General features: G+C 46.1%; 1 protein-coding gene across 4 annotated transcripts; it reads left to right on the plus strand.

The window, feature by feature from the left end:
- The first annotated feature begins 19 nt into the window (after positions 1-19).
- SPRY1 (sprouty RTK signaling antagonist 1) lies at positions 20-18,094 on the plus strand. Of its 4 annotated transcripts, XM_017829933.1 has the most exons (3): positions 20-578; positions 831-1,022; positions 15,176-18,094. In XM_017829933.1, the coding sequence occupies exon 3, from the start codon at positions 15,231-15,233 to the stop codon at positions 16,191-16,193; it is 963 nt and encodes a 320-aa protein (XP_017685422.1). In that variant the 5' UTR covers positions 20-578; positions 831-1,022; positions 15,176-15,230; the 3' UTR covers positions 16,194-18,094. The 4 variants fall into 4 exon arrangements, with proteins under 4 accessions (XP_017685422.1, XP_017685421.1, XP_017685420.1 ...); XM_017829932.1 differs by having other exon boundaries at positions 20-1,022; XM_017829931.1 differs by lacking the exons at positions 20-578; positions 831-1,022 and adding an exon at positions 12,340-12,443.
- Positions 18,095-24,962: the final 6,868 nt, after the last annotated feature.

Here is a 24,962-nt window from a genome sequence, read left to right on the forward strand (position 1 = left end):
GACACCTGTTAAAAATGTTCAAGACCTCGTGAAAATTGAGGTTACTACAGTGCTGGCAGTAGCACATGTAGGATGCTGCACCAGAAAGGTCCCTACAGCAGAAAAACATTAGTCTTAAAATTTGTTTTACAGAACTCTCCACCCTTTTTTTGTACAGATATGTGACATAGCTCACCCACCACTTTCTTCCTAGCACTGTAAAAACCTTAGTTAAACTGTCAGCTTTCTATCTGAAACATGTAGAAACAACTGGTTACCTTGGTCTGATTCCACTTCCAGGCTTTCATCATCTGTAATTTTGGTAAAAAGCTGCTTTTGTTGATGTGTAATGCATCATAGTAACCGGTTACACTTTTACTACAAAAGGGTGTTTTATTTTCCCGAGGGATGAATAGTAATCAAGGATCAGCTGGTAGTGCCAAGTGCCTTGATAACACAATTGGCTGCATACAGCTTTGTTAGGCCCCTTCCTGAGCTTGCCGGGGAGACTTCAGAGAAGATGTTGGGAAAACTGTTCTTTACCTACTTGGCTTTTGGGGAGCTGAATTTTGGGATCATTTTGTCTGCTGGGTGAGAAGGTAAGCTCCTGCTTTGAGCACGTGAAGCCCTTACTGATTAATGATGGTGAGGGGAGGGTGGGAGAGGAGAACAGATAGAGAGCATGCTTGAAAATAAACATGTGATTTGGGAAAACTACCCCGAAATTAATCACTGTCTGATTTTAATGTGGAGAGGTGAGGGGGCTGATGGAGTTGGAAGGAGACAGAAAGTGGGAATACTGATTCTAATCACAGTAGGGGCTGATTTGTGTTATTTTGATGCTGATTTAGGTGAGCTGGAGGAGGGCTACAGTGACCCTGGCCCTGTGGTAGGAAGTATCTCACTGCTAAGCACAGAGTGGAATCTCTCTTTGATCTCATTAACCCCATCAGCACTGGATTAGCAGATGTGTTTCTGGAGCTTGACTCTCTCAGACACTTGAGGTATATAGAAGGTGGCAGAGATTACTTCAGTAGAAAAAGGTAAGACGTAGATTCTTCTCTTCTGAATTTTTCAGAAAATTTAGTATCTAGTCGAGGTATCATGAGGGAGGAGGGGAATTGTTCCCCTTTTCTCGATGAGAAGAGGATATGTTGGGAGAATAAAAATCTAAGAAAAAGCAGGGAGGAAGAGAGAGGAGTAGAAAGCATGTGTGGACAGTTTCCTCCTTTCTTCAAAGTCTGCTCATTGTTTGTTTCTAAACTCCACAAGAAAAACAATGAGATGGAGAAGAAGGAAAACCCACAGCAACAATAACAGGAAGAGCATCTTGGAGATGGTTTTGCACAAAGGTGGGCTTTATGTCTTGCAGTCAGTTCTGTTAGGACTGGACTTAGCCTGAATTTTTTGGGAATAGTCAATATCCTTAAGTGCCCTATAATTTTAAGCTGGATTTATCCTAATGCATTGTCTTGGGAAGAAGGGACACAACCACAGAAGCTGAGACCAAGCTGTGCAGATCACTTTGAGATTTCTGATTAAAGAATAGAATATAAAAGTAAAGCTCTGTGTTAGCTCTAAAATTCCACTGTTACATCAATTAAAGATCCCCCTTCATGACCTTCATCGTGGTGTGTGTGAAGGGAAAACAATGGTGGTTGTGGCTTGCTGAGACCCTCCAGTTGTAGCACACTTGTGCTGTCTTATGTGAGGGCTGGAAACAAAGCTCATATAATAACCTCAGGTTTTTAATCTCTGCAAAACATAATTAACTGTTTGAAAGGGTGGTTGGAGGGTTAAGCTAGGAAGAATAGACTAGTAGTATAATAACATCTATATTAAAAATAAAAAAAAAACCCAACCAACCAACACAGATGCAACGTGTTATATAATCTGTATTAAACTTGCTCTGGGAAACCCTCCAAGAGCCAGTGTCAGTCTCCATTTTGTACAAGTCTGTACATAACCTCTATAAGAATTCGTGTGAAGTTGGGTGGGGAGACAGTGAAAGAAAAAGTCAGAACAGAATGTAGCCTGACCGAAGTCTTTCTGTGGCGGCGCGCTCAGAGCAGGGACGGAGGGACCTTTGTTCCTTCGCGGGTCTTTCCACCAATCCACCCCCTTGGCACAGGAGGTTTCCAGAGCATTGTCCCTGGCAGTGAGCTTCCCAGTGCCATCACATCTCACTCATCATCAAGAAGCAGTCTGAAAGGCTTCTAGGTGTATTAACCTCTTAGGTAATTACTGGTTTGAGATGTTATGTTAAAAAATAGCCACCCTTCTCTCAGCAGGGTGCTGCTGTGCCTTGGGAACCATTTAGTGTGTTGTTCCTGGCCCTGTCAGCCACACACACGGTGCCTATCAGCTTGTGTTTGTTGCTTACAGATACAGCAATTAATTTAATGACCACTAATAAATATTATATATAATAATAATAATAATAATATATGGACCATGCCACAGAGCGAGTTGTTTTCCAGGAGCTCGGTCACTGCTTATGTTACCATTCACTTACCTCCAATCAGAGACTAACTTGGAGCAAAGTTTGAAGCATGTTGTTTGGATACAGGGGGAAAAGGTGCTGAAAACAGAGGAATTATAGTAATATATCCTTTTGTGAAATGTCAAAGAAGCTTTTAACACATTTCTGACAAAAGACAAATCCATCTGCATCGATCTACTCCTCCCACTGAGCTCCTGTCAACTTCTGTTCGGTCCTTTCCACTGTCCTCCTTCCCTTGAACTACTGTCATGACACCTTTGGAAGCCATTTCTCTTAATAGAGACATTGTAATGCTGCTTCCTTCCCATTCCCTGCCAGGAAGGATTGTTTTCCTCAAGCAGCAAGTAGCGCTGAAAATATTGATGATGTGGAAGTGATTTGGAACATGGCACGTTTCCCCAAACAAACAGGTGATGCAGTAACATTCATAAGCTTTGGCTGAGGTGTCCTGTCCAGTGAAGGCAGTGGGATATCCAGAGAAATGGGTAAGGAGATCAGGATTTGACTTTCCTGCTTTCATTTGCCTAAGGCCAGACTTTCTCTGATAAAAGATATGAAGTTCTCCTCAGGGAAGCAAAACTGTGATAAAGTGTATTGCAAAAAGTTACATCGTGTTTGGCTTTGCAAGCAGCTCAGTTGGTCTCCAAGAATTTGACTTTTCAGTGAGGCTGTGACACTCATTTTGTATTATCAAGATTAAAAATGCATTTAACCTTTGTGAAGTCCACAGCACTGGGAACTCCAGTATCTTTATTTTTAGCCAGAACCTGACTGAGCAGCATTGTGATTTCACTTGAAATCAAGTGAAATACACTGAGAAAATATTTTTTTCGGTTTTTTTTTCTATTAGTTCAAAGCCTAAGTTTATAACAGAGCCAATGGGTGAGCCATCTTCTGTCTTAACTATCTTTAATAGCTACAGTAGAGCTAGTTCAGCTGTTCCCCAAGGAACAAATTTGAAGTAAACAGTGAATAATTCCACATTTAATACATCTCTCACATTTGCTTTGCATCTTTGTAGGTACAAACCAGTATACATAAGGGCATCTGAGTACCTAACAGCACATGGAAAGATGGATATGACTTAGGAAATGCATACCTTGGAAGTTCTCAGCTTCTCAGATTGCTTTTCCTGACATGTTTTTTCCTTTCAACCTCCCTTTTCTTTGCCCAGGGAGGTTAGACAATAGGAATTCTCCCTTCCTGCCTTAGAAAGAACTCTCTGATCAAATGATTCTTTCTGTGTCTTTCTAAGAAGTGCTGAGCACTGTTACTTTAAAGCAGTTGGTACCCTGGAAAATTAAGTCTCCGGGAGCTAATGAGTCTGCAGGAGTGTTTGTAATTGATTCGAAGTTGTTGTTTTTTCATGTGGCAAGTTTAAAAAATACAGCAAATGGTTTTGAAAGGTAATTCTTGACACCAGTCCAGCTTCAAAAATGTTGTTTTCCATTTACTTCCCATGTTTCAAACTGTTTGTGTGTGATGAAATATGAGTAGTGCTACTGCTGTGCTCTTGCAGACTTGTGGTGAGAGATCTTTTCCATGTCTTTTCAACCATAAAAGAGAAAAAGAAAGGTGTGGTGTTGGTTTGTTTGGTTTTTTTCCCTGTACAATACCCTCAGCATAGACTCAGAGTATGGTAAAATATTCTGAAAATTGGATCTTACTTGCATAAGGTTTAAATTTTGTGAAAATGGGGCATTTGGAGGAGAATTAGAAAAGTCATGTCAGTTTGCTATGAGGACGGAGTGGTGTTTAAGTTCTAACAGATTGATGTTTAGGTTTTGATAATTGCCCTCTGCAGAGCTGAAATCCAGCCTGGTGATGACAGGTATTTCACTACTTTGAGAGGAATGGACATAAATAATAGCTGAGCAGTTGACCTCAATATCTGCTGAAGCTGAGGACGACTTTTTTTAAATACCCAGAGGTCTCTGTCTGGCCTTCCATGTAGAAAAGACTAGAACACACGGGGGAACTGTCATCAGGGATTTTTTTTGTTTTATTTAATAAACAGGATGTGGAATTACTGCAAACGCCAGGCAATGATGTCCACAGTTCTAAGCTAAGATAAAATGTCCTTTCTGTTTTTCAGCTGGGCACACTTGGCAATTTTGTCTTTATTCAGAGGCTTTTTAGGTTGGATTATGCCACTGTAAATCTACATGAATAGCAACAGTGCAGTCCCTCCCTTGTGAATGCTTCAGTATTCCGGCAACGCTCCAAGAACTGTCACCTTGCAGTAGCATCGCTGCAGTGTTCTGGAAGGTTAGTGGGTTACTTTAGGGGGAAATTCCATTTTCTGCATAGATTTTCAAAACTGCTGACCTGGGGAAGCAATAGATACAGGATCCTCATCAGGCTTTGAGGTGCTTTAAGCAGGGTACATTTCAGTAGTAGGTGTGACCTTTATACTTCGCAGTTCTTTTTGGCTTCTCAAGAACAATGTTTAATTGGTCGCAGAGAGAAACAAGAATCACAGGAGTGGTTTCAAAATAGAGGGTTCTTGAGGGAATGGAAGAGAGGGGCCACCCCCCTCCCCAACACACACACACACAGAGCTTTTGGTGTCATAACCTCCCCGTGTTAAGTGTGTGTCTGTACACGTCCTCCTGGGTGAGAGCCAGCAGGAGAGGCAGTGCAAGCGTTCCCTATGGCTTGTGTGGAATTGGAGCAGCACAGCCACAGCCTGTCTCCCACCCCGATGGAAATGAGGGGGGTTTACATCAGCAGCGTGACAGTATGTGCATGGGCATGTGTGTTTTATGTTCTTCACTGTCAAGGGTTTTCCCAGTTCTTTTTGGTGGGAGAAATCTGGCCCTTTCAACCCAAAAGCTCTTGAGGGATAGTATTTTTTAATAGTATCTCCAAAATGAAGCCTCCTGACTTCATCAATCCCAAAGGAAACCGGTAATAACTTTGATTTCCCTAGGAGCAGAATCCAGCCCTTGATACTGAATAGTCCTTGGCAGGTAGTTTTTGTTATTATAGAGCACAATTTAAGGTGTGACTAGCAAGCTCTCCTGGAATACAACAGACCACATCAAACATGCAAGGGGCCCTTGACACTTGAATTGCCAAATGCAAAATAGAATCTGTCAGAGAAGTAAGACAGAGAAAATGAGAAAAGGAAAAAAAATATGGGTGAATAACAAATTATATTTTATCATTCTCACAAGGGGATGCAACAAAGTACCGGTGAGGTCACTGTACTCTTGTAGAGTTGTGGTGAGAGATTTTCCATGTCTTTTCCACCATAAAAAAGTAAAGCAAAGGTGTGAGGTTTGTTTGTTTGTTTCCCGTGAGAAGTCAAAATCTGTAAATATTTATGTATCGAAGTGGATGATGCTGCAGCCAGAAATCTGTGCCACTCCTGTTGCATGTTCCTTTTCCGGTAGCCAATTTCTGATCCAAAAGCAATGACAAAACCCAAGCTGTTTGAGAACTGGCTCTCTAGGCACACACTTTTACAGCATCATTTGGTATCATACACCTGTGCGAAGGCTCAGGGGAAGAAGTTTCTGTGAAAAAAACCGCTTGGTGCAAACTTCTCATCATGGGGTCCGTGGAAAAGCTTCCTCCCTGTTTGCATTCCAGGGAATCCAAGGCGGTCTGTTAAAATCTCACTGAAATGCCTTTTGACTGGTAAAGCAGAACCAAGAACGTGACATAGATGTTAAGTTACTGCTTCTCCACAGAAGCTGCTACGGCCGTGGAGGGAACCTAAACTTTGGTTGTTGACACACCGTTCTTGAGAACGACAAGAGAGATTGTGTTCATTAGGCCAACCCCATCACTCTTGCTAAAAGCAGGCTCAGGTTTCCATGTATATTTTCAAATCAAATTAGAAACGCTGCTGCTGAGACCTCCTTCAGCCGACAGTGACGGATTGCACAACCCGATAAACAGGAGGCATTCCTGGAGCTGTGCTAACACCCGAGTCACCACAAGTGGCTGGATAATAGAAATCACACACAGAGCCATGTATTTAAATTAGCAGAGAGCTTTACCTCTTCCTCCAATAAAGCAGCCCACACCTGGGGAGCGGCCACTTCTCCAACAGCAATGGGAAAGGTTCGTTTCTGTGCGAGGACTCGTGTCTCTGTGGGTAGTAAAAGGCAGTTTGCTTAGTGCTAAGGCAGGAAACAATGAGTTGCAGGTAGCATAATTTACAATAGATGTGAAGGAGTTATTTTTGGTATTAAGCAATAATGACAATTTTCCTTTTTTCACAGTTTTTTAAATGCAGGCAGATGAAGTAATATTAGTTAAATAGTTAACAATGAATACAAAGTAACGAAGACATGGTCAGTACCTTAGCAGAGTGTCTTGTGGAAGCGCAGACAATTAGTGTAGCAGCTAAACATGAAGGCTACAGAGACAGTTCTCCAAGGAAGAATTAAACTTGTTCAGAAAACAAATAACTGTGGATACCTGAAGGAGAGAGGTAAAGGTACCCATTGCCTTTATGGCAAGTGAATAGTGAAAAATGAAGAGACAGGCTGTGGCCTGCACTTAGGAGAACGAAGCTTTGCCTCTCGTTACCCAAGGAAAACACTGGTTTCTCTGATATGGTGCAAAAGATGGGGAAGGGAAAGCATGTTCTCTAACTCTCAACCTATTATACAGACCCTGGCATTTTCTTTCTGTTTAATTTGTGCTGAATTTGGGCACAGACCTTGCTCTGTAGCATTTCCCCTGTGGTTTGATTCCACGTTCGAGTGCTCGTGAAGCAGGTTCACGCTGAGGTTTGTCCCTTTGTTCTCAGGTTTGCCTGGCTGCTGCCTGTTACTGTCTCTTCTGCCCCTAAGAAAAACTGATGTTATCTTCTGAAGTGAAAACCCCGTGTTCTATTTGTAACTGAGGGTTTCCTGTGTGCCCTTCCCCAGCCTGCGCAGTGACGCCAAGGGGTAGCGGTGCATGGGCTGCGCTTCTTCAGAGAGCTTTGAGAGCAGTCCCTGCACAGAAGCTGAAGAAATCCCCAGCTACTGGTGCCTTTGATCTCAGATAAAGGTCAACCTGTCTGGCAGAAGTGTGATCGGAAACGCTACCACATCAGCCTTCACTTTCTCTTCTTTACCCTGAAGTGATTCACTGTACCTGTCAGGGTAGTCCTTCACCACAGCACCCATGGTTTTTACTTCAGCTCTTGGGAATACCTTCATTCATCTCATGCCCCAGCTTAAGCCAGGACTGCCAGGATTTTCTGTGAGCTGCTAAGAAACTGTCCACAGTGCTTATGATTAGAGTAGTGTTTCATAACTACTGTAGGATTTGATTTTTTTGGTTTGTTGGGGTTTTCTTAATCATAGAATCGATTAGGCTGGAAAAGACCTTTAAGATCATTGAGTCCAGCCATCAACCCAGCACTGCCAAGTCACCACTAAACCATGTCCCTGAGTACCACATCTGCACACCTTTTAAATCCCTCCAGGGCTGGTGACTCAACCACCTCCCTGGGCAGCCTGTTCCAGTGCTTTTGGTGAAGAAATTTTTCATAATTTCCAATCTAAACCTTCACTGGTGCAACTTGAGGCTGTTTCCACTTGTCTTGTAGTATTTATAGGCCTACTAGTGTGTTAAAAAGTCAGTTATGCTGGTGTTACACCAACAAGCACATACTGGTTCCTTGCACCGAGAGTTTCTGAGGCTCTTTGAGCATTAACACCTACAAAGTTCCATCTAGTGCAACCTCAAAGCTCTGGGGAGCTGCAGGTTCCAGTTGTTTCTCCTGACACCCACCTCTGCAAGATCATCGCTGCATGGCCGGTGGGGGGAATACCTGACTTACACATGCTACAGGTAAGGCTGGCACAACAATTCTGTTTGTAATTTCATTATAAATGCTAATGTGTGTGGGGTTTTTTAATTGCTTTTGAATTCCTCTTAACTTAAGAAGTGTTGATACATCTGTGGAGATTGGTTACTAACTGATAAGTAACTTGCATAAAGGGAAACGCATTATCTGCTGAGTTTCCTCAAAGACATATTTATTGGCTTTGTGACTGGGAGTGAGTGCATGTCCTCCTTCTGGACTGGGATCTGTGCCTTAGCAAGGGCTAAGAGATACTGCTTAGGGCAATTTATAATGGTATTCCCAGGTGGGAAGCAGTTTCTCATTACTGATAGTGGGAGGATCACGGTTTATCCGATTCATCTTTACAAAGGTGTACTTCACTACCTATAAAGGTCAGTCAAGTGACCTAGAAATAAAAGTTGCTTCTAGGGGTGGATTAGGAAGAAAAGCAACCAAAAACCTAAAGATGGACTCTGCTTTTATTCTGCCCAATGTGCCTTTTGGCACGCTGAAGCTTGCATGAGGGAGAAGTAGCATCTGCCTGCAGAGGGTGGAGATTATCTCCAGTCCGTGATCCTCAAAGTGAAAGCGGAAATGGGAATTGAATCACGGCTCTCAGCCATCATTCAGTCTCTTGAACTCCATTCTGGGAGGTTTTTTAAAGGATTAACTTTGGTCATAGAGGACTGGTCTCTCTTGACTTGTTGTCAGTGCAGGAGACGGGCACCTTTAGATGGCAGTTTGGAGATGGAAAATAACTTGGTTGCATCGGATTCCTGTCTGTGTGTCAATCCTCGAGTTCAGGCTGTGCCAGGATGTAGTCATAAGGTGTGTCAGCCCTCTTCCAAAGTGCCAGTTTATTCTCCAGAATGTAGCTCTCCTTCTTCTAACCCAAACTTCTGGCTGCTATAATTTCCAGGAAAAATCTAACGAGATGGCTTGTGTGAGGTGCAGGCACATTTGCTTGAGTCTGTGGAGAGCCTTCTGAATCCACGGGAGGGTTCTCCCTTCTTTCAGTGAAGTATTAATTCGGGTGCCAGGTGATAGTAAACAGCTGCCAGTATTCTTGGTGATTTTACTGACCCATTTAAGCCCAGTATTGTGTTTCTAAAATCAACCTCTTACACTTGGCATAGGTTTTTTAAGTGGTATTAGTTTGGAGACGTGAAAAGAAAGGTCCTGAGGTGTTTTTACGGTGGTATCCTAGGAAAAGTGCATATGGACTTCTGTGAGAACAAAGACAATTGCTAAATGTATTTTCAGTGGTGGAACAGAGCCCTGCTACCCCCAAAGGCTCCAAGATGGACTCGTACCACTAAGGACTAACTCTGAAGGAGTAGTTTTTTGTAGTTATGTAGTTTGTGCTCGAGGTCTATCTGAGAATGCTTTTGGTGAGCAACCACATTTTCTAAATCCCCCAGCAACATTAATGCTGAATTGGGATATTTTTATTCCATGCCAAAGATTTGTATGCCATTTTTTGCCCTTGAGCCTCTGTAATTGGCAGATGGTATTTGTGATTTGTCTATATCAGCAAACTGTTAATTACAAACTCAGAAGTATTAGAAGTCATATTATTACCAATATTAGTATTTTAGTATTCAGTATAGAACCTTTAATGCACAAAGATTTTATTTCCTAGAGAAATATGTGATTGAGGTAAAGTTTTTGTATAATGATGAAATTTTCAAAATTTCAGTTTCGGTGTTTTCTTTCCAAGCTTAGTGAAGTTTAATGAAACACAATTGTGCTACGTCCATGAGTGTGAGCTGGGTGGACAGACTGTCACTGAGTGCCACCTCTGTACTAATGTGTTCTTGTTTGTAGGGATTCTTTGCTTTTGGATGAATGTTCCTCCTAAGCAACTCCATGTATATTCTTTTCTTTGAGGCAAAAGGTGGGAGAATATGATTTGTGTGAAAGACGCTGTAAAAAGTCAGTTAGTATGTTTCAGATAAACTTGGGGCTGCAGTGATGTTCAGCCAAGCACTGGAAGTCTCAACTTCTCCAATACTCTGCATGTTGTTATGAAATAATTCTCAGAATTTTGATGTCCTTTAAATCATTTTCCCATATTCTTTTAGTTGCCTTTTAAAATTCTCCACTCAAAAAAAAAAAAAAAAAAGAAAATCAAAGATAGTATTTGGCCATAAAACTAATGGCTTGGAAGGCATCTCTGTACCTCTTCAGCACCATGGCAGGGATGCAGTGGTGAGCTTTGAATGGGACCTTGCTGAGGCTGGGCTGGAAAGGCGAGAGAGAAAGACAACGAACCGGGTAAATAACCCGTGTCATGCCTCGGTGCTTCAGCGCCAGCTGTAACGCGGTGGGAAGAGCCGTTTCCTATCTCATGGAAGGATGACAGGAGCGAGTGCTTTCCGAGGTGCTCAGCTGCCTCTGTAACGGGCTGAAAGAAGCAGAAGATATCTTGTGAATATAAATAAGCGCGTGGCTGTTCCACCTGGCCAGACCCCGCTGGGAAGGCGCTGGCGGTAAGAGACAGACCAGAATCTCTCCGCAGGGCTGTCAGGGGAGCGTGGCAGGACTTCAGCCCCTCGGCAGAGCCTCTGCGCGGCGGTGCCCCGGCGGCAGCGCGGCTGTGCCCGCCCGGCCGGCGCACGGGGGCGGCTGCGGGAGCGTGTGCGGGCCAGGCAGCGCCGGGACGAGCCCCCGGGGCGCTCCCTCTGCCGGCCGGGCCCCGGGGGCCGGGACAACTCGGGGCGGGGCCCGCAGAGGGGCCGGTTCTCCTTCCCGCCCCCGTCCCGGCGCGGAGAGCGGCGGTGACCCGCGCGGGAGCGGCTCCCGGCGGGAGGGCGGGGAATCCACGCCGGGATTTCGGTGACACGCTGACATCAGGGGGGCGCGGCCGGCGGCGGGCGGGGGCTGCGCGCTGAAAGCGGCGGGGCGCGGCCCGGCTCACTCCGGCACGGCGGCGGGGCAGCGCGGAGCGGCCCCGGCACTGCCCCGGCGGCATCCGCGCCGCCAATGTGCCGCGGGAGGCGGGCGCTCACCCCGGCCCTAGGTAAGCCCGGGCGGCGCTCGCACAGCCCGTCCCGCCGGGTCAGGTGCGGGCGGGCGGCGGGGGCTCCCCGAGCCCGGGCGGCGCTCGGCTGGGCTGGGGCGGCCGCCGGGCGAGGCGTGCGGGAGGCGCGGGAGAGCTGAGCTCCGCTGCGGGGCAGCGGGCGGGAGAGCCGGGGGTCGGCTCCCCGGGCGAGCAGCGCCGAGCTGGTCGCGATTCGCTGGTCGTGTAGAACCGCCGGGTCGGTGCCTTGCCTGTCCCGCCCGAGCTGACGGGGGTCTCTCCGGCGTGACCCTCTCGGGATAGCGAGGAGCCTGCGGAGCCCCAGGTGCCGGGCTGCGGTGTGCGTGGCCACCGCGTCCTGCCCGTGCCCCGAGCCTGTCACCCGGCCCCCGGCAGCGACAGCCGGCACATGGCTGCGTGCAGGGAGCTCGCAGGGCCATTGCGCTCTGCCGCTGGCTTCGTTCGCAGCTTGCTCTGGAGAGCGAGAGCAGCTTCGTGGTTGGTTTAGAAAGAGAAAAAAAAAAAAAAGGAAAAAAACTGAAACGAAAAACCCCAACCAAAATTTCTCGCACCAGGGGTTGTGGTTGCACTTTGCCAGACGGGACTTGCGGCGAGGACCATGCGGTGAAGCCGAGCGCCGGAGCGGGACCGCAGCCCTGCACTCACGGGCCGAGGAGAACAAACAGCCCGAGCAGGAGCCGCGCACCCGCCGCCTCTTCCCAGAGACCTGCATCGCAACAGCCCCGCTGCCTGCCGCAGCCTGCCGCTGCCTGAGGCTCGATCCAGACACACCGCTCTGCAGGAAGGGCTGGATTTGCTGCCCGTCGCCTCCGGACCGAGAGCCCCGCTGCCGAAGGAGAGCGCTGCTCCCCTGGGCGCCCCGCGGAGGAGCGAGCCCGGGGCGGGCGGCTGATGCTGACCCCCGGGAGAGGGGGGCTGCGCCGGGCAGCACAGCGGGGCTTCCCTCCGCTGGCCCACTAGGACGTGGAGATCGGCGAGCGAGGGCTGTGCGGGGACGAGGAGCGCAGCCCGCCGGCCTTCCCCGCCCCGCGGGGCCGGGAGGGCGAGGAGCCGGGGCCGCGGTCCCGCCGCCCCCCGCCCGCTGGATTTGCCGTTCCCGGTGACTCCCCGCAGATATATCAGTAAGTTGGGGACCCGCCGAGCGCTCGCAGCGGGGCCGGCACTGCCGCGGCGAGCAGGTGCCGCGGGGCTCAGAGGCGCCCGCCTGGCGAGGGGCGGCCCCCGGCCCCCCTCCCACCGGCCCCCTCCCGAAATACAGGGACCGGGATCCCGCGGGAGGGCTCGCGGGGGACCGCAGTGGGCTGGGAACGAGCAGGAGGTCAAAAACACCCGCCAAACGCTCCTGGCAGGCGGGGGGCGGAGGGTGCCGGACCGCGGCGCGGGGAACCCCCGGGGCTGAGTGGCCGCTCCCCCCGGCGCTGCCGCTTTAAGCACCGGGTATTCCGCCCTCCCGAGGCAGCGCCGGGCTGGGCTCTGCCCTCCCCTGCGGAAAGGAGAGAAGGAGGGAAAGAAAAATAAAAAAAAAAGAAGCCCATGTTTTCATTCATAACTTTTTTTTTTTTTCCCCTTTCCCCTCCTCTTCCTTCCTCTCCGTCAGCGCCGCGATCCGCTCCGCTCCGCTCGGGGCGCAGAGGGCGCCGCGCCGCCGCCCGCCCGGGGCTGCGGGAGCGGGGCGGGACGGGGCGGGGGGGCTGGCGGCGCGTCCGAGCGGGTGCGGGGAAGGGGAGAGAAAGGAAGGGAAAGGGGATCCCACCCCCCGAGGTGTGCGGGGAGGGAGCGCAGCTCCGGGTGCAGAACCGTAAGGGCTCTCGCCGCCTGCACCGTACGTTGTTTTATGATTTTATCTTGCTTATTTTTATTTTATTGTCGGGGGGGAACCAGTTTACGACCGATCTGCGCGGGGGTGGAGGTGGCTGGTTCGACTCTCGCCTCGGTCTGCAGCTGGGCTTGTCAGTCTGCGCCGCGTTGATGTTGCGCTTTCCCCCCAAAGATGGCACTGGATGTCTTTCGCATTTTCTTGGGATATTGTTTTTCATCCCCTGGGGAGCCCAGCTCCTGGCTGGTACAGCTGTAAATCTTTCCCTTTTCGCATTCATTCACCCTTGGTCTGTCGTGGATTTGTATTCAGTGCTCGTGAAGAAGGCGGCTTGTTGTGTGGGGTAGGAGGAAATTCTTTGCTGTGAGGATGGTGAGGCCCTGGCACAGGTTGCACAGAGAAGCTGTGGCTGCTCCATCCCTGGAAGTGTCCAAGGCCAGGTTGGATGGGGCTCTGAGCAACCTGCTCTAGTGGAAGGTGTCCCTGCCCTTGGCCAGGGAGGTTGGAACTGGTTGGATGGTCTTTAAGGTCCCTTCCAACCCAAACCATTCTGAGATTGTATTTTATGAATTAGAAGTGAGCGTGTTTGGTTTTCTTTTTAATCTGGTGGCCCTAAAGCCCACACAGGTGACGCTAGATGTAAAATGAAGTCTTTGACTGCTGGGTGAGCACAAAGACTTTGTGTCCTGGCAGAAGCTGTCGCTCACTGTTCATGCTGACTGTGTTAGAAGAAGCTTTCCTCTTCTTGTCATCCCTGTTCTTCCACGACACAGTGCCCTTTTCTCTGTGGAGTGGGGAACAGCTCTGTGCTAGTTGTGTTCTGGGTAGATAAGACACTTTCTTAGGATTATTGGATGAATTTTGGAAATGCTTGATACCACTTAGCTTTCCCTGCTTTTCAGGTAAACAGGTATGACATCTTGGAGGGGAGTGAAAAGGTAAAAAGGGACTTTTCCTCTGGCTGACAGTAAAGAAAATCAGGGTTTTTTCCTTGGTTCCCTGTGTAAGTGTGGCATTTAAATACTCAGCTAAATTTCTGTATAGGTCCAGAACTGTCACTGCAGTTTTCTGAGTGAGCGTTGCAATCTTCATGTTGCCAGCTAGGCAGGATGAAAAGGGATGGAAATATGTGACAGTTCTACTATTCTTCCACTATTTAAAAGACTAGAAGATGTTCTACTTATTTGAGAAGCTTTTAATCTGTCTGATGAAAATGGATTTGTTCTTTGTTTGTGTTTTGAGGTTGTTGTTGGGGTTTTTTAATCTGCTCTTAACATTCTTATGAATCCTCAGGTACTTTTTGTCTGACACTTAGTTCATCTTAGCCTTTTCTACTCCATTTTTCTTTCACACCTTGGCCTGTGGTCAGGAAATACTTGAAAACAGGTTGTTTGCACCCTTGCTTTAATTTTATAAGGAGCCTGTTAGATCTGTAGGCTGAGTTACTTTCTCATAGAAAATGTCTTGGCCACTTGACAGCACTTAGTTCAGGACTCTGTAATGCACATACGTCACTTTAAGAAGGAGACTTTCCAAATGCACTAGGAAGCAAATTTGTTGAGCTTTCTGATGCTGCAGATTCAGAGAGAAGAGAACTGGTCATGTTCCTTACTCTGCCATGCGGAACATGAACATGATGGTGTTCTTGCCTGTTTCCAACTCAGTTTTGGGGGCATTCGGAATTGCTATTGCTAGTTAGGCAGATGTTGAGTTCAGTAGCAAGGGAGAAGCACTTCCCATGGCTTGCCAAGCAAGCATACCAGCTAATACTGGTTTTTTTTAGATGGCATGGGGTCTCCTTTGCATTCCTCATCCATGATGCCATATCCATACTCTCCCCACTACTGGATTTTGGCCAGATCCTCAGCGTTGCTGTAATCCCCTGCTGAAAGAGATCAGTACCAGGTGGCTCGGGCAATTTGGGCTTTGTCAGATCATTTCTGTTTTCAGAAAGTCTCCACCCTTGATCTTGTGTATGTGTGTGTACATGTACACACGCAGTGTTTATTTACACCTTCTGTCTTCTTCTTACTTTAGGGTTGCAGATGCATGCCAGGTTCCCGCTGAATGCCAGCAGTAGAGATCACTCCAGATGGAGCCCCAGGGTCAGCATGGCAGCGGCGGTTCCGTGGTGGTGATTCAGCAGCCCTCCTTGGACAGCCGGCAGCGCTTGGACTATGAAAGGGAGAGCCAGCCCACGACGATCTTGTCACTGGACCAGATCAAGGCCATCAGGGGCAGCAACGAATACACCGAAGGTCCTTCTGTGGTGAAAAAGTCTGCTCCGCGGACAGCACCGAGGCAGGAGAAGCATGAAAGGACTCACGAGATTATACCAATTAATGTGAATAATAATTACGAACACAGGTCCAGCCATGTGGGGCACGTGGCACATCAGCATAACACGAGGGCTCCCGTCCTGAGCCGGTCGACCAGCACGGGGAGCGCGGCCAGCTCTGGGAGCAACAGCAGCGCCTCCTCGGAGCAAGGGCTGCTGGGGCGGTCACCCCCGTCCCGGCCGGGCTCCGGCCACAGATCCGATCGGACAATCCGGGCGCAGCCCAAGCAGTCGTCTCTGATCGTGGATGATCTGAAGGGTCCTTTGAAAGAGGACTTGACGCAGCACAAGTTCATCTGCGAACAGTGTGGGAAGTGCAAGTGCGGGGAGTGCACGGCGCCGAGGGCGCTGCCGTCCTGCCTGGCCTGCAACCGGCAGTGCCTGTGCTCGGCCGAGAGCATGGTGGAGTACGGCACCTGCATGTGCCTGGTCAAAGGGATCTTCTACCACTGTTCCAACGACGATGAAGGGGACTCTTATGCGGATAATCCCTGCTCCTGCTCCCAGTCACACTGCTGTTCTAGGTACCTGTGCATGGGAGCCATGTCCTTGTTCCTGCCTTGCTTGCTCTGCTACCCTCCGGCCAAAGGATGCCTAAAACTCTGCCGAGGGTGCTACGACCGCGTCAATCGTCCGGGTTGCCGGTGCAAGAACTCCAACACAGTCTATTGTAAACTGGAGAGCTGCCCCTCCCGGGGTCAGGGCAAGCCCTCATGATTTTGGGAGGGAGGTTTACTTCCTCCAACTTTGGTTTTTCAGGTTGTAGCTGATTTTTTTTTTTCCCTTTCCTTCTTCCCCTTCCTCTCCCGTTTTGGGAGGACTGTTCTTTTCCTTTCCCTTCTGTCTCCCTAGCTTCAGATACACAAGTTCTTCCCTTTGCATCTTTGCTCTCCTCCTCCTATTGACTTGGCTGAGTGTGGAGCGTTTCATGTAGTCGTTGCTGCTCTTTGGTAAGTGTGGACCTGGTATCTGCACCTGTCGCTCACTTGGGCAGGGTCTTTGAGTTTGTAACTGAACCACTCCTGAGAGAGACAGTGAGGGCTCACTGGGCTCTTGAAGCTTCTTGCTCTGTGAATATCTCTTCCCAAAGATGTTTTTCCTTCTCAGCAATTTATGTTTTTTTTTTTCCTTAACCTTCCGGTAGCCAAGGAAGAATATCTTTCCTGAGTGAGCTGGATTGTGAAATAATTTTTTGTGTGTGTTCTTTCTGGAGAGGGATGTAAAATAAAGGCTTCACCAAATGAAAGGTCTGACTCTTCTATAAGCAGCCTGCTTCTTTTTGCATCTTTTTTTTTTCCCCACCCTCTCTTTTTGTCTTAACTTTCGGAACATTCTCACACCTGAGAATTACCCTGCCTCCTGCTTTTTTTTTTTTTTTTTTTTTTTTTTTTTTTTACATTTTCAATGTAACTTCAGTTTTTGCTACACTGTGTAGATCTTCACATTGGAGACATTGTGGCTGCAACATACTCATTTGTTTCTTTTGCTGTCCAATCTTTGAAGGATATTGCTCGCTCCACTCTCCTAATCTCGTTCTCATAGTCTGTCAGTATCAGTTGATATTAAAGTTGGTGGTGTTCATATATCCAAACAGCCTTCAGGTGTCATTGAGTCACCTAAATGTTCTTGAATCCTTCAAGTTTCTTGTGATCCTTTGGTTTAGTGAGTTTAGCTCTGCTCTGTACTTTATAATTTTATTCTGTCCCTGTTTTATTGCCTTAGCCACAAATTGTGGTCCTTTTTTGTATATTTTATGTATAAAACACAAAGTTGAATCCCAACTATTTTTAAGACAAAAGTCTGTTAAAACTTTTTTTATTGTAAAGAATATTTATTATGTGAATCTCTATTATTTTATGATATTTATTGCAAAAGACTTTGAAAATGTACTCATGTCTGAATATAACAAAATATCAATACTTAACGAAATAAGGATGACACGAAGAAAGTACATATGTTAACTATAATGCAGAAAATATATTAATTAATGAAAATGGCTCTTGAGTTCTTTTGTTACAACGACAGGTTGTGAGCTATGTGTGGAGTTTCTCCTTGAGGTCTGTCAGGTGGCAAATAATCTCCTATTGATACTTCAAAACCGCTAGTCTGTGCTCTAGTTTAGTTTACCTAATTTTAAGTTCACTAACTATATATCAAATAAGCTTTTTGCTATGGGATATTTAATACAATTGAATATATGTTGTGCTTAACAGTGCCAGAAAGTGGAGGCTCTATTTATTTATCAAAGCATTTGGAAGAATACAGTTGTGGAGGAGGAAACCACAACTTCCAAGTTGGTTGGTTTGTTTGTTGTTTTTTTTTCCTTAAGGAATATCACATTAACATGTAAAGCCATTTTAAATTTTCCTACATAAAACTTCCTGGCTGGTTAAATTGTGCAGCAACTGAAGAAATTAACCTCCCAAGCTCAAATCCAAATAAAAAGCAAGAGGCAGGATAAAAATAGCGGTTGTGTTGCTGCAGTTTTGCTAGCTTTGAAATTTGGGAATGTGTGTGTTTGGGCCTACGTCTATGGCTTATTTGGTTCTTTTCCCATAAGTTTTCCAATGTCAACTGAAACTATCTTCTGTCTTCAAATTAAAGGCTCTTAAGGGTGACCTAAGTGTCACAGCTACTTGTGGCCATTTAACACACGTTCAACAGAAAAAGCTTTTCATTAGGAGTGAATGGGGGGACCTCATTCTTCTTCTCATGTGGGTCAAGGTTACATTGCAGTTCTCCTGAACTTAAAAGTTTATTAAATGGATGTAATTTCACATGGTGTGTAGAGTAAGTGGTTCTAGAGAAACTCCACTTTAGAACACAGTAATGACTTGACAAATGTGCCATATCTTGCTTTTTTGAGTCCTGATGCTTTGAATTGCCATATTCAAGCTGTCCTTACTCCCAGCACTGCTGATGATTTGAATAAGCTTGTCTTTTTCAGTTAATTCTGTCAAAGCTGATTCAGTGTCATGTAAAAGAGCTGACTGAAAACCTACATTTTTATCAAATGGCACGGATGACTTCTGGGAGGTATGAAGTGAAATGATCACGTGGCTACATCTAGGAAAGCCCTTGCTTTGCAGTGTGCATTTGGTACTGCTGTTCTCCCGGCCTCCGTGTGACAAATGTGTCGGGCTGGGAGGCTTGTGGGGCAGTGGTGGACGTATAGGAATTCTGCTTTCCAAGACTTACTCTTCCTGAGATGAAGCAAAGCCAAGAGAAGAATGTTTCTGAGGAGCAGGTGACTTGCTTTGCACTACTTTGCCATCACCGATGCGTCTGTAACAGCGACAGCTGCAAACAGGCCTTGTGAGACAATGAAGTCCTTGTCCTGCAGTCGCCGCTGGTCAGATCTGTCCATTTGTAACTGTACTGACACCCAAAAACACCCAGCCAACTGCCTCTTCATAGCTGGATGGGGTCCAGCTCTGCGTTGAGTAAGTTTGCTCGAAGGGTGTTAGTTGTGCCTCTTCAAGAAAAATGTTACACTGCGTATCTCTGTCTCTTTTTTTTTCAGCCAGGTGACTTATCTGGGGGTTTGGTTTGGTTCCTAGCAGAGGAAAACCCAAAGGGCCCACATGTACTTTATCTTTTAATTCTTATCTTCCATCACAAGCTATGTCACAGCATTGTTTTAGATTTCTTTTTAAAAAATCAACAAAACCTAAGCTATAGTTAGTCCCACTAATGCTCCCTTTCACAGCTAGACTTTGGGAATAACCTCAGGTTGCACTTCCTTCAGCAGAAAATTTGGCTTGACCTACACAGCAATGAGAAAATAACAGTTCCTTGGATGTCTTAAATGGTTTTCTAATTGCCAGGTGTTACCTAGACAGGGCAGTGTTAAAACAATGAGAATAATGAGGGTTTTTTTTCTTGTGTTAGTTGATATATCATTTGTACTTAATATACATGTGTATTTGAGTTCACTTTCAGGTCCTCTGGTTGTTGCCTTATGTTATGGAAATGACTGGGAATTCATTCAGGCAGGTGGATTTTGATGTGTAGAACTGTGCAAGGTTGCATGAGAGCACATGAACGTCTTTCTAGTGGAAAAAGAATTGAGCAAGCTGACAGATGGATGAAGTAACTCTCCACAGCTTGAAGAGACAAAAGTTACTTTAAATATGCCCTGAGTGGTCAGTCATTGTAGCCTGTTCTACTTTCCACAATATAGCAACTGGAAAGGCCTTCCAAGGGTGCTGTGTTCTGTTGTAAGGGGGTGTGATGAGGGCCAATGGGATTTCTGGTGATTAGGAGGCTGAAGTGCAAATTTCAGTCCTCTAGCCCAAAATTTGCCAGTAGGCAGTCCAAGGTTACTCCAACAGGTCTGTAGAGTGTCAGACTGTCACTGTTACAATGCAGGTCATAAAAATTACTTCTTGACTGTTTTTTCTGATAGTGTTGAGATCTTGTTTTGAAAAATAAAGAGAACTCTGTATAAATGATGGTGTAATTAGGTGATAAGTTCAGCTGACCTACTAACCTAATTGTAAGGGTTGGTGATGGATTTGGCCAAGGCTGCCATCTGGTCATACACAGCAGAGGCCTCAGATGTGTCACATTAGGTCTGGGCTGAAGGAAAAAGGGAAGTCCCTTCAGCAAGCCGGAATTCAAGTCTTGCTTTGCTTAGTGTCTTGAAACTCATGGTAAGAGATGAGTTTTGGAAATAATAATTTACCAATAAAACCAGTTGGTAAATAATGTTTGCACATTTCCTGCTGGAGGAATCCATGGCTAGGGTGAGAATCTGAGCTCAGGGTTGGGGTGTTTCTCTAAAGATGGCTTCATTACACTAATGCTGGTGTGGGCGATAGCGTTATCCAAGGGGGGATAATGCTTAACAAATGAAAAGGACTTGCTCTTGTTTATGGTTCCATATCACAGAGACAGGTGGGAGAGGATTAGCTCCTCTGCCTGTGATAAAGCAAATCTGTTAAGAGGGATTAAAGGGGCTAGATGAAGTGTTTTAATGGACTTATATGAAGTAATAGATTTTTGTCCTGGAGGAATGTTCAGGACTCACTGATACTTCTGCATTTCTTGTTCTGCTAAAATTACCTCCAAATTCTAAGGAATCCTGATTAATTGTTGGCTTTCTTCCAGCTGCAGCATTTGTGTCAGTCATGTTGGTGCTTCAGAAACCTGGAATAAAATTTTGTTCTGCTGTCACACAGCTGGATTTACCAGCCTGACACAGCAAATGGGTTGCACAGGTCTCATTCTGATGAGCCTTCATTTGGTGGACAAGTTGCTTTCAGGGCAGACCTCCATCATTTGTACTTCCTTGCTGTGGCTGTTTCACCTTCCTCTGGCTTATGGGAGGAGCCAAGGGATGGCTTCTCCCGTTGGCATTAGTTACCCAGCCATATGGAGCCTGTGTTAACAAGCTCCGTACTTACTGGAAGGATCTATTCAAAAAACTTGTAATCTCCAGAGTGATATTTACAGCTTGGTTTACATTTGTGATAAAGAGATGCAGTTTCCCAGTATGATGCTTGCAGCTGCCATTCACACTCCTCCTGGTGAAGGTGTCTTGAGGTGAGATTCTTATTTACTTGTTGATAAATACAAATTCAGGACAGGTTTCCTGCAGACCAGACATGGTCTTACTCCTTAGGTTTAAGTATATGGGGGTGAAACCCTAATCTTAGTGAATAACTTTTGATTTTAGCATCAAAGAAGAACTAGAAGTTACCTGCATCTTTCAGTATTCCTGATACATGCATGTGAGAGTATTAGAAAAGGAAGAGAAACAATGTACTTCCAGGGGAAGTAATTCCGAAATTAGCTTGAAAGTGCGTGAATTGCTATTTTTTTTTGAAGCAAGGAAACATACATTTGGTTAGTCCTTAGAGAAAGGTGCGCCCGATAGCCGTGCCTCTGGCATTGGAAGCACGCCCTGTTTTGTAAACCTTTGTATACACTTACAGTGCTGCGACCTGAAAACAAACATCCTCCAGAACACGTTGTCCGGAGGCACAAACGTCTGACAGAGGCTCTGCCCCAAGGGGCTGAACCCCATTGTGTTTGTGCAAGAAGGAGCACAATGGGACATCCTGCCTGACCCCTCGGGGTCGCTGCCATAGTATGACTGGGTTTATTCCATGGAATATTTCTTCTGAATGGAGTTGATGGATTTACACCAGTGATTGAGTTGGCCAGGCGACAGAGCTCTTACACTGCCTTAGGAATGTTGAGCGTTCATAAGTGTTAGGATGTGCTCAGTTTGTAGGATAAAGTGACTGAGAAGTAGCTGGAATACCCAAAACATTTGCTGAAATTACATAACTGATTAACTATTTAATGGATATTTTAAATGAAACTGCTGGGGTTTTATGCTTCAACTTTCAAACCACCTGACAGTTCTTCCAGTGCCGCAAGGATTTGTCTTCCACAGTTCAAACACGAGGAAGAGATGAATTTGCATGACCTGGTAAAGGTCCTCTCCAAAGCATTGTTTCTTGTGTGATGTTTGATTTGTTGCTTTTTGATCCATGCACTTTATGGGTAGGACACTTCCAAACGAAAATGAATAAACTAGTTGCCTGGAAGGAAGGGGGAAGTGCTGGAGCTTTCCTCTAAACTGGATACTGGGAGATTGCAATGTACCTTCTTTTTATATCAAGGTCTCCTTGTCTAAATCTGGTCTCATTTATCCGACCTCTTTTCTTTGAGAGAATAATTGTACACTTGTTCACTTTTCTACATAGGATGGAAAGTTCTGGATGAAATGACTTATGACTACACGAGCACCTGTGCTGTCACTGAGGCACTTGCTGATTTAATACATTTCTACATATTCTGTATCTTGTCCTAATCATGGTGAGGATCAGCCCAGTCAGTCAGGGTGGGAAATACATTATAGTTGGATCTCATGATATTGTTTCCATCCAAAGTCCAGCTCTAGGTATGAACTTTGCCAAATTTTGGCCCTACCTGGGCTTGAATTTACAGATCTGCAAGGGGTTGTGAGGAAATACTGTTATAGCTGAAAACGCATCAATTCTGCTGTGTCAAATAGTCAAAGGGTCTCTCTGGGAGCAAGTGGTAGACACATAAGACACCCTTCTGGAGCCTCCACAGACATTTTTGTATGGGCTTTCAAACCTGGAGCTTTAGAGCCTGTGTGCTCGTTTCCTCCCTTTCCATCCCTTGCTCTGTACTGCAGCAGGAGCATTTGCCATGGTAGCTCTAGTGTCACCCATCACTGCTGCCAGGTGCAGATAACATCCTCTGGAAAAGTTAACCTGATTTGCTCTTCCTGCTGACAACTCTAATGCACTGGGTTTGGGAGAACTTTATCTGTTCAGGTGGCAAAAATTGCAATACCTCCCTAGCAAGTAGCTGAAAACATTCTGCACTTGGACTTAAGTTCTTTGAAATCAACTATGCCTGGTGACACAGCTCTGAGGGAAATAGTCCCCTTTGGCTGGTGGGAAGAGGGAGGCTGGAGGGCTGCGTGTAGCCACGCTGTGAGGCACTGACACAACCAGGAGCCTTTGACCAGCAGTGGTTTAATTACTGAGTCATTCTTCTGTACAGAGAGATGAATGGATGGATAGAAGGATAGATGGGAAAACCTCTTCCTGCCTAAAACTGTAGCACTTTTTGGAGAACATTTCAAAGTTGTACGTTGTAATATGCCATAGGTGGGTGGGTGTGATGGCTTAGAAGGATTGTTAATACTCAAGGGGGAAAATACATAATCCTAACACAGGGACCAATTTGAAGTGGTCTTGGTACAACACACTGTGCAGTGTGATCCATCTGTAATGAACAGTTCCCACATTTATTAGTTTTTGGGGTCTTTTTTTTTTAAATAATATTTGAAAATGGCAGTGATGCTGATCTCTGGGTGTCAGCGTTTGGATATGTGGGAAACGAGGCAGGAGCCTAAATAATACATGTTGCTTGCAGGGCTGGAAACTAGAGCCATATCCTATGGCCTTCTAATTAAAACTCTTTATTTCCACAGATTTATTCTGTGGGCCTTACTAAATAGATCAGCCTTGGGTTTCTAATGGTGACTACTTGAGGAGGAATGTCGCCTTTGTTCCCCTGAATGGTGGGGAGCAGATTACCGGGCTGCCAATTTCCTGCTGCCTTTCAGAGCTGCAATTTGAGCCCTATTTGCTCCTGGCTCTTGCACAATTGGAAACAATGGGTGGCTTCTTTCAGGTTTCACTTCAGAGCTCTTAGAAACTGGGGAAGTGGCAAAAGCCCTACTTTACAGGTAATTAACAATAGATAATGTTTGCTCTGCGTTTCCCCCCCTCTTTTTTTTTTTCTTTTTTTGAGAGCTGATAAAGGTAGAAGTACACACCGAGCTCCCAATATAGATACTGCACGGGCAGTCTTGTGGATGCAGTCCCAGCCATAACCCCAGCAAGGTGATGGTGTGGGTCAAACCTCCAGGCAAACACATGAAAAGGCAGACCAGAAGAGCTGCTGGGTTGCCAGCAACGCTGAAGGCTAAGCAGCACAGTCTGGACAAGCTTTCAATCAGCCCAGTATGTGTGTTTGCTGGTGTGAACCTGCTCTTTGATTTAGGGCCCCTTTTTATTGTGGCCTCTATCTCCTTTATTAGGTGCACTCTTCTCATACCTTGTTGACGTTTATGTACGGTAGTTAAATGTTTTCTTGTGGATATTCCAGTCTAGGAAACCACCTGTCCTGTAAAGTTTATCTTAAATACAGAAGCTTGTTTTACCACATAAAGATGTAAGTAGCTGTTGTTTAGCCTTATCTTGTTAATGGAGAGCTGTGGATACCTACAAGGAAGATAGAAAGAGGTGCTTCTTGCACTGTTATTAGTATTTATCTAAAAATTAATTGGGTCAGATGGAACTTGTCTAAATTGGGATGCTCAGGCTCCTTGCAGGTAAGAGATGGAGAACAGAGTAAGAGTCACCTGCCCTCAGAAGTGAATCCCAAGTGCACATAGCAGGCTGTGAGGTAATATGGTGGCAAGTTATGAAAAAAGAAATGGGGAAACTGAAAATAGAGCTTTGAACATGCTGATAGCAGAGATTTCTCTTTGGGAATGTAGAGCTAACATCTCTCTGGCCTTCCTGTGTATGTGAAGACTTCCTGAGGACTCAGGAGATTTGTGCACACACATAATGTAGTTGCTGGGTGTGTAAATGCCCACTTGCATTCTGTATCTGCCGACTGACTGTATGTGTGCAGAAACTGGAGGAGAGATGGAAAAGCTCAGTCTGGTAAAACCTGCTCCAGTAAATCCTGCAATGGCTTTAAACTGGCAGAGGGCAGGTTTACATTAGATATTAGGAAGAAATTCTACCCTGTGAGGGTGGTGAGGCCCTGGCACAGGTTGCCCAGAGAAGCTGTGGCTGCCCCATCACTAGAAGTGTTCAAGGTCAGGTTGGATGGGTCTCAGAGCAACCTGGTCTAGTGGAAAGTGTTCCTGCCCATGGCAGGGGGTTGGAACTGGATGGTCTTTAAGGTACCTTCCAA

The sequence above is a fragment of the Lepidothrix coronata genome, unplaced genomic scaffold (genome assembly GCF_001604755.1).
Source record: "Lepidothrix coronata isolate B3197 unplaced genomic scaffold, Lepidothrix_coronata-1.0 Scaffold171, whole genome shotgun sequence".
In the NCBI taxonomy this organism is placed as follows: Eukaryota; Metazoa; Chordata; class Aves; order Passeriformes; family Pipridae; genus Lepidothrix; species Lepidothrix coronata.

Excerpts from the sequence above, each read along its gene's own strand:
- SPRY1 (XM_017829932.1), top strand. The coding sequence starts at position 15,231 with ATGGAGCCCCAGGGTCAGCATGGCAGCGGCGGTTCCGTGGTGGTGATT.